This window comes from Haliotis rubra, unplaced genomic scaffold (genome assembly GCF_003918875.1).
Source record: "Haliotis rubra isolate DU_JTF1 unplaced genomic scaffold, ASM391887v1 Scf261, whole genome shotgun sequence".
Classification (NCBI taxonomy): domain Eukaryota; kingdom Metazoa; phylum Mollusca; class Gastropoda; order Lepetellida; family Haliotidae; genus Haliotis; species Haliotis rubra.
The window spans coordinates 627,222-637,311 of NW_025766681.1; the positions used below are offsets into that span (position 1 = coordinate 627,222).

General features: G+C 39.2%; 1 protein-coding gene across 1 annotated transcript; it reads right to left on the reverse strand.

Annotated features, from left to right (window-relative positions):
* Positions 1-9,203: 9,203 nt before the first annotated feature.
* On the reverse strand, positions 9,204-9,836 carry LOC124280148 (fibrinogen-like protein 1). Its single transcript, XM_046716035.1, has one exon. It carries the CDS (start codon positions 9,834-9,836, stop codon positions 9,204-9,206), a length of 633 nt encoding a protein of 210 aa, XP_046571991.1.
* Positions 9,837-10,090: the final 254 nt, after the last annotated feature.

Genomic DNA, 10,090 nt, shown 5'->3' on the forward strand with positions numbered 1-10,090 from the left:
CCAATCTGGTGGAAGAATTAATCTTTTACTTTCTTCTGCTGGAGTATATCATCCGAGTATCCTTGGTGCTGCAAGTTGGAGACCCACTTGTTTTTAGCATTGTCTTCATGATACTCCGTGGTGGGTGGGGAGCTCGGATGATGAATCTTTAAACACTAACCATGGCTTACGAAACCCCTATTACGAAACAAAACGTCCTCTTGACACATATCCTGATGTTAATGACCAACGACCGTCCACATCTATTGAATACTGGCCATGTTTTATAGTGCTTGAGACCGTTGACAAGACTCCTTTAAAGCTGAACCCTTTTGCCGTTTCAAAAGGCATACAAGGCATTGCAGGAGATGTAAAAAACGTCAAACGTTTGCGGACAGGTTCTCTACTTGTTGAATGCAGTAAGAGACAACAGACAACCAACCTCCTGTCAACTAAATCTTTTGTCGGCATTCCCGTATCAGTCTCGGCTCACCGAACGCTTAACACCAGCAAGGGTATTGTGATATGCTGATATGCTAGAAATTGATATTGCATCAGAGATGAAGGAGCAAGGTGTGCTATACGTGAAACGTTTCACTACCCGAAGAAACACTGAGATCCAACAAACGAACACCTATTTGTTTTCATTCTCCACTCCAACTGCTCCTACTTCCATAAAGGCTGGTTACTGTCACATCAAAATGAATACGTACATTCCGAATCCACTGAGATGTTTCAACTGCCAGAAATATCATGGTGTAAATACTTGCACATTGTCTGTTGTGCGTGCTCACTGTGGTGAGAAGACACACACAACAGAATATTGTGAAAGTAATTATAAGAAATGCACAAATTGTTCTGGAGACCATTCCTCTTTCTCTAAAGACTGCCCAAGTTGGAAGCTACAGATGGAGATCAAGATCAAATTCACTCAAAATATTACTTTCGCCGAAAGCCAAACAGCTTGTCCAAAGATCTGAATTAAAAGAAACGTATGCTCCAAAACCAGGACACCATCTGAGGCAACTCCTAAAGTAACTAAATCATCTTCAAGCTGCCAAACAAATTTGACTTGGGTGAAAACCACTTCTCCGCAGATTTTCTCCTGCAATAACGACTCAAACAGTAGAGTCACTTCCTGGAAGGTCCGACAGTCAACCAGAGCCAGATCATGATCATGGTACATCATCTCAGTCTACCACAAGGTCTCAATCGCAATCTAATGTTCATCACATTACTAAAGGCAAGAATAAACATAAGCCTGATTATTCAAAAAAAACAAAGTGGCAGAGCCCCAAAAGGGTCTGAAAATAAAATTAACCTTTACAACAAATATGGATCACTTGAGGACATGGACGTGTCCGAAAATGTCCATTCTAGGGCACAAAGCTTGTCGCCCTTCAAAACAGTGCGGGGTAGATCCCCAATAAATCCCACTAAAAGATAGTTTATTCCAATAACATCGTACAGTGGAATTGCAGAAGATTACGGCATAAGTACTATGAGTTACAGTTATTAGTCCAGGATTGTATGCCGTCAGCATTTTGTCTGCAGGAGACCTACTTAAAGCAGACAAATCCTTTTGACCTACGTCATTTCAATGCTTATCATTATTTGTCACCTCCAGGTGACAGGGCCACTGGAGGATCTTCAATCCTAGTCAAACAGAATGTTATCCATAGTTCTATTACACTTACTTCTAATCTTCAAGCAGTTGCAGTGCGACTCACTTTACACCTTGCATTTACATTATGCTCTTTGTATATCTCACCGTCGTCAGTAGATCAGAAGACTGATCTTCAAACTCTATATAACCAACTACCAAAACCCTGTATTATTATGGGGGACTTAAATGGCCACAACCCACTTTGGGGTGGTACAACTACTAATGCTAAAGGTAAACTGTTAGAAGAGTTCTGTTCAGATAATGATTTATGCATATACAATGACGGTTCCAACACCTATTTACATCCTGGCACTGGAACTTATTCGGCACTTGATTTATCAATCACGGATTCAAACCTACTGAATGAATTTGAATGGTCAGTTCACGATGACCTCTGTGGAAGTGACCATTTTCCTACTATTCTAACACATGTGAATCCATCTGATATTACCCCATCTTCAAGATGGAACTTTAAAAAGGCTAACTGGCCTTGTATCAAGCTCTGTGTTGTAGGGGACTTAAAGCTGAACTTTTTACAGAAAGTCCTGATCCTATAAAGGATTTCTCTGATGAACTAATTAACATTGCTGATGAGTGTATCCCCAAATCCTCTGCAATTCCACACATACGAAAACCATGGTTCAACAATGAGTGCAAACAGGCTAGGAAGGCACGGAAGAAAGCTGAGAATTATTTCCGTCGCCATCCTATGGTCCATAATTTGAATAATTTTTTAATTTTAAATGCTAAGGCACGGCGTACTTTCAAGCAAAGAAAACGTCAATCCTGGCGAAATTATGTATCAAAAATAAATTCACGAACGCCGATATCAAAGGTATGGAATATGATCCAGAAAATAAAAGGTAAGGGAGCTCGAATTATTAACTTGTAAATCTGATATTGCAATAAACTTGGAGAAACTTTGGCCAAACATTCTTTCCTTCGAATTATCTACCTCAATTCCAAAATAATAAAAGACAACAGGAAAAGAAAACTATTAATTTCAATTCAGATCATGGGGAAGATTACAATGAACTATTTTCTATTGATGAGCTTCATACTGCTCTTGACCAGGCTCACGATACTGCTACAGGGGCTGATAACATATATTATCAGCTTCTGAAGCACTTACCGGAATCATGTTTAGGGACCATCTTAAACATTTTTGATGATATTTGGACATCTGGAAATTTTCCTTCTTCATGGCGCGATGCTATTGTTGTTCCCATCCCTAAACCTGGACGTGACCATACTGATCCTTCGAATTATCAACCGATCTCACTAACTAGCTGTGTTTGCAAGACCATGGAACGCATGATAAATAATCGACTTGTTTGGTACTTTTTAACCAATAACCTTAAAACGCATATTCAATGTTGTTTCCATCAAAACAGAAGTACTATCGATCATTAAGTGCGTTTAGAATCGTTTGTTAAAAATGCCATTATTCAAAAACAAAATGCAGTGTCAATTTTTTTCGATTTGGAAAAAGCATATGACACTACTTGGAAACATGGGATTTTTAGAGATTTACACGATTTTGGATTGCGAGTTTTTAACTGACAGGCAATTTCAAGTCCGCGTGGGTTCAACCCTGTCTGATCATTACAATCAGGATCAGGGTGTCCCACAAGGCAGCATTTTGTCCGTCACACTTTTCAATATCAAGATAAATAGTTTGTGCAAGGTTTTAAATGATTCAATCGATGGGTCGCTGTTTGTGGATGATTTTAATATTTCTTGTCGTGGTAAAAATATGCATACTATTGAACGACAGCTGCAATTGTGTTTAAACAAAATAAATAAATGGTGTCTTGAAAACGGCTTTACATTGTGTAAGTCAAAAACTATTTGTATACACTTCTGTAGAAAATATAAGCCACATAAGGACCCAGAACTAAATTTAAATGGCACTCCAATCAATGTTGTCAAAGAGGCCACGTTCTTGGGTCTAATTTTCGATTCCCATTTAACGTTTCTGCCGCATATTAAATCCCTTAAAAATTAATGCCTGAAGGCACTGGATTTATTGAAAGTAGTTTCTAATTCAAAGTGGGGAGGGGATCAAGCTACCCTCCTACACCTATATAGATCACTAGTCCGCTCCAAACTTGAGTATGGCTCCATCGTATATGGTGGAGCCTCAACAGCAACCTAAAACTATTAGAGTCTATTCATCACCAACGCCTAAGACTTTGTCTTGGGTCTTTTAGAACTTCTCCTGTTGACTGTCTCTATGTTGAGGCCGATGAGCCATCACTTAACCAACGTCGTATAAAATTATCTTACAGTATATAACAAAACTCTAGTCTAACGAGTCTAATCCTGCATTTAACTGTGTTTACATCCTCTTTATGAGAATTTATACAACAAAATTACTTCTCTTGTTCCGCCTCTTGGGCTCAGAATTAAGCCATTTATTGCTGCTGCCGGCATTGAGCTGGAAAATGTAGCTCCTTCCCGACTTCTTTCTTCTCCTCCTTGGCAACTGGTTCGGCCATATGTCGACCTAACATTAACTACATTTAAAAAATCAGAAACTAATGAATTACAATATAAACAAGAATATAATCAATTAAAAAGTAAATATAATACTTACAAGTCATTATTTACAGATGGGTCCAAGGATGGTGGCGCAGTGGCATGTGCCACTGTCATTGGATCCAGGACAGTATCTTCTAGAATACCAGATAATAGCTCTATTTTTACAGCAGAAGCAAACGCCATATTAACTGCTCTTAAATATATTCAAAGACACCCTAAATATAAACAATATATAATCTTCTCTGACTCTCTTTCTTGCCTTCAGGCTATTAACAATCTTTCTTGTAAACATCCACTTTTAAAAGAAATCATTGAATTGCATAATGAGCTTGCTGCTGGCCAATGCGACATCGTCTTGTGTTGGTTACCCAGCCACGTTGGCATTTCTGGGAACACAATGGCTGATCTTGCTGCCAAGGCAGCACTTAACAAATCTGTGACGCCGCTTCTTGTTCCTTACGCTGATTATAAAGCTGGCATTGGAACTTACATCCGGGATCTGATGCAGAAGAAGTGGGACACCCAAGTAGGTATCAATAAATTACATGCAATAAAAGCAACTATCGGTTACACCTACTTGGGTTGTCAGTCCAGATTTGAAGAGGTCATCGTGCGACGATGTCGTATTGGCCACACAAGATATACTCATGAGTACCTATTGAAAGGTGAGGATCCTCCATTTTGTATCCCTTGTGATGAAAGAATCACGGTCAAGCATGTCCTGCTTGACTGTGTTGAATATTCCATCACAAGGATAACTATTTCAAAGCAGGAACCATGAAGGATCTTTTTACTAATATAAGTTCTCATTTAATTATTGCATTCTTAAAAGAATTAAACTTGTTAACTGATATGTAAATAGATACTTATTTTATTATTGGTAGTTTAGATTAGTAACTGAGATTGTTAGTGGCTGTACCCTCAAAGGGGGTTGAAGTTGCATAAAATTATTGTCCTCCTGAGTGGGTACGTAAGTCCCGAAACATTCAAAGGAAATTTAAATTTACCAGCTGCTTTAAATGTAGTATTCTTGTCATTTTAATTTTGGCTAAATTAGACTTCAATCGCCAGCGGCTGAAGGGATGATATAAATCCAGCTAGGGTCCATGCAGGTAGCAAAAGTACTGTAAGTCCCCAATTTGGTGATCTACCTTCAGTTGTTGGCGATCTATAGCCTGTTTTTATATTGTATTGTCCAAATAGTGCTATTAGTTTTAACTTTCCACACTAGTTTTAGTTGTAATTGTGATATTCTAGTTGTTTTACTGTCCTTCGTAGACAGGTTTTTATCATATACATATATTCCATTTCAATGTCAAATATGTTCTCGTCACGACGTGGCTGAGATATTGCCAATGTGACGTTAAATATTTACTCACTCACTCACTCACTCACTCACTCACTCACTCACTCACTCACTCACTCACTTTTCAGTTACAACTTGGGAATGAGCACGTAACACCTGCCTTGTGATAAATGCCCACAACACCAGGAATGAAGCATTTATTAAGGTTTGGCACAAAGGTTTGGCACAAAATCCAATATTTTGACATAATTGGACTTGCCTCTTTTTAATAGATTGCAAAAACGGTCAAGACTTATATTGCCTAGACGCGTGATTAACATCTTACTCGATACATGTTTTAACAAACACTGTATAGCGTAAGACTCTTAAGATAGTGAATATTTTTAGATATTGGTACCGCTACTTGATCAATAAATAATTGTGTTACATCAGTATTTCACTGGAATCACTACCTCAAGTCCTGACAAGTTTGGAACTGTACTGAGGAATATTGGACCTCAGGTGAATCTCAGAATGTTACATAATATGTCAAATGAAATGCATCGATAACATCAATGCTTGAGTCCACATACAAATCGACGAAGAACCATTGTTTTACCATCTATATTAAAAAAGTGTATTCTTCATTAAATACATACATGTCAAATCGATTTTAATGATAGTGTTATAGTGACTAATTCAGGACAGCCATCGTCCAAATATTTAAAAAGTAAAAAAACTATATCCTCAAGACATGTGAGATTTTATTGTAATTATTTATATGATGCTAATCTGTATTCCATGTAATCCTTATCACTTCCACATTGAACATTGACTTTTCAGGCAATTGATTACTGTATATGACATTTATGATCTTTATTGGTCATCCCCCTTGGCCGTCTCTGCCATCACATCAACTGGTCAAGGAACTGCTACTGTTTTTCTGTTAGTCCATTGTTGAGTCGTCGCCCTTCCATTGTTGTCGAGAACTGTATATATATGCTAACATATACAGGGAAAAACTGAGCACGAGTCCGGTATTCCGACTGTCTGTGTTGGGACAACTATGAGCAGGATAATGCCGCTCGTATGAAACGCCCTGGGCTTGAGCAGGTACTCCGCTCACCTCATTTACGTCTTGTGGTATTTGTTTGTCATGTAACTAAAGAAGTTTGAGCTCAACGTATTCCTTCGTCTTGTCAACGTATTGTACGTACACCTCATCTTAATTATAAGCTAATTCCCCAGTCGACGCATATCCACGCGTTGACAATAGTTTCATCGGAGTAATATGCCCCAGCAATCAATTTCTGGCTGTAAATATGGATAATATGTAAGCGGCCGTCTTTGCAAAATGTCATATGAAGCTAAAATATTATCGAACTGCATTAATACTGTCAATTCAGACAGGGAACAAGAAACGTAGGACTGCACTGCTCGATCTACGCACTTGGGATACAAAGCCATCTGTCAACCAAATCAGCGAGCCGGATCCCGTTAGTCGCCTCATACCACGGGTTATTAACGCCAATTTCATTAATTCTACATGGTTTAAAATGACGTTCATATGTGTTGCTGTAAAACTTAATTTAATGGGATTTAGACCGATTATCCTCTCAGTGAAACTATGCACATGTTCGCTAACGGGTTTGTAAACTTTAAGAGCTCGATACTGCCTTGTAATGATGTAATGTAGCGTTTCCAGAAGGGTCATCTTATATCATATGTTTCACTTGCTGATCCAAATGCATTTTCTGTATGAAGTATAGTGAAATCACTCAATGATTCAATTTTCAATGATTTGTTAAGATTACTTCCACCTTGGCAGACAGTAACAATATGCGTGAGCAAAATATTGATTAGATTAACGTTATATACGGACAAACGTTATGGATGAACACTTTCTTTATTTGGGAGATGCGACGTTTCGATACAGATTCTTGTATCGTTGTCAAGCAAGCATACGATATAAGAATATTATTGAAACGTCGCATCTCCCAAATTAAAAGTTGTTCATCCAAAAAGTTTGCCCGTATCTGATTCATCAACTTCTAAATATGCCACTCAAAGAAGTTAAATTAACGTTGTTTCCTTTATGAAACTATTTTGATACATAGTGTTTATTGTCGATACCCACAATGGCTCTTGAGTGGTTTTGAAATGACAAGGGTCAAAGCAAAACAAGAGAATACAATGTAAATAATGTGTTTTGCATCTTCTGTGTTGGATGCAGCCTGTACAGTGCCCCAGCATATTGTAACAAGAGGCTGAAGCAATTATCACCACCACCACATTCCTGCGAGCATCAGTACTGATTCCATTTACTATAGACAGTGCATCAAGCAACAGGATGACGAAGCTGATAGCGTCTTACATCTGGAGGTCTTGAACTGATCTTGGTGGCATAGAGACGGTTCCTGATGACTGAATTGACGTTTACATGCATAGCTGCCCGTACTTGGTGTCTCAGCACACTTTCTGTGGTGAATCTTTGATGAGGAACGTTCAGGAATATTGAACCGTCATCACCCATTGGTATATCTGAACGTGGTAGATTTCGCACTCTTTCCATCGCTTGAAACTTCTTTCACAGTGGAATAATTACAGATAAGTAGGCGTGTTATGACTTCCCTACTCCATCCTGTAGCCGCACAATCCAATGACCTCTGTCCAACCTGCTCAGTGGTCCTGGCTTTGACACTAAACAGTCAGCTGAAAGATTCAGCATCTTCTACAACAGTGGCTTTACGACCTTCATGTAGAGAACGTGTATTGTTTTGGTGGGGTTCGGTCCCATTGCAAATCCAACGGCAATGCATTTGAAACCTGCCAATCTTAGGTAACATGTTTTTAGTAATAATGAGAATAATGATGAGATTATTTATACCGTGCCTATTCCAGGCTAGATATCCTGCTCAATGTGCTCAAAGTGTACAATCTGATCATTATTACTCTGATCAAGTGGTTAAAGCGTCACGCCAAAAACCCGGGTCGGGTTTGTTTCCCCACATGGGTGCAATGTGTGTATCCCCCGCCGAGAGATCGCTGGAATATTGCTAGAACCGGCGAAAACAAAGCTCAATAACTCACTCACTCTACCCAAACTCACAGAAAACAAAGCAATCCGAAACACTCTTAATGAAATTAATTCCAAACTTTGAAAATACTCTTGCACAAAAAGAATCTTGTGGATGGGTTGACAAACCTGTGTAATGTAACTTTCTGCTTCTGCATATATTAAGTCCACACACAGAAATGTACTAGCAATGTGTGATGATCTTTAGTGCATTGCTTCTTTATTAGGCGCGTAGAAAGACACTTGTTTCGTGTAAGTCCGATAGTTTGCATAGCTTTATATTTAGACAGTATTGAGGGCTTTAAGGTGATCTTTAGCAAAAATCACGTGTAAACCCGGGCCTTTTTTATAATCGTAGCTACGCCCCTGTTTATGAAGAATAAAGCGATTAAGTCATCATGCAAATACAGTTCACTAGACGGTCGCCCGTATTTTATACTGTATTGTCTTCTTTAATTGGATGTTTTAGCTTTGCTCGCTAGTTTTAAATTCATATCTGTGATTGTCTAGTATTTTTACTGTCCATCGTCGACATGTTTTAATCTTCAAAATGTTTTCACTTTATATTGTATAAATTGTTTTCGTCACGATGTGGCTGAGATATTGCCGTTAAATACGTTAAATATTAACTCACTCACTCATTAGACGGCCTGTTACCATAATACCTTTATCTCTGTTTCCATAAAATGTACTTTTTCTAGAACGCCATTCTTGTCTGGCCATTGCACCATGTTCGACGCCGACGCATTGGTATTGAACTTCTTGTGGAGATTTGTAAGAGGGCAGTCTGTCCCATACCACCACCCTGCCCCACCACTTATAGCACATCCCGAGGGGTCGGGGCGGTCCCACGTGGCGAACCTCTGACCATTGATGTGCTTGCTTGCTCCTTCGTACTCAAACCCATTGCCGGACGCTTCAGTGCTGTGATTAAAATGTCCGATGTAGCTGAGAGTGTACCCACTGGCCTCATCCCCAATCTTGAAATCAGAGTAGTAATACTGGCCAACCAGCGCACCAGTTCCACTCACGTATATATCGAAAGTGGCACTGCGTTGGTTTGAGATGTAGTGTAGAGCTTCAAGTCCGAGCCATCTGTTGCATGGCGTGGTCCATCCAGTCTTGTATTCAGTCCATGTCTTGTTGAAATCTTTCTGGCAAGTAGATCTGCGGGTTGCTACTATCGTCGACCCTCCATAAGCAAGACGGCATTTCACTTCGTACTCTCTCGGTGCGTTCAGCGGCCGGATACTGGTAATTCGATGGTCCAATATCCCCCCTCGCATTCCGCCTTTGTAGGCCTCTGTACAGTCTGAAAAAATATATAGACCACATACTTGTTAAAACTAGGTAACGTAGGAAAATGAATTAACAAACAGAAAATCGAAAATCAGCCTTCATGGGAGGACATGCTTTCTCTTTTCGCAAACACCTGGTATCGTCACTGATTTTCAGTAATCCATTCAAATAATTTCCACATGTAGTTTCCCCTTTACACCAAACGGAATATATTTCAGGGGATAGTCAAAACAAAAGAGCT

Coding starts and splice junctions, on each gene's coding strand:
- LOC124280148 (XM_046716035.1), bottom strand. CDS start 9,836: ATGCGAGGGGGGATATTGGACCATCGAATTACCAGTATCCGGCCGCTG.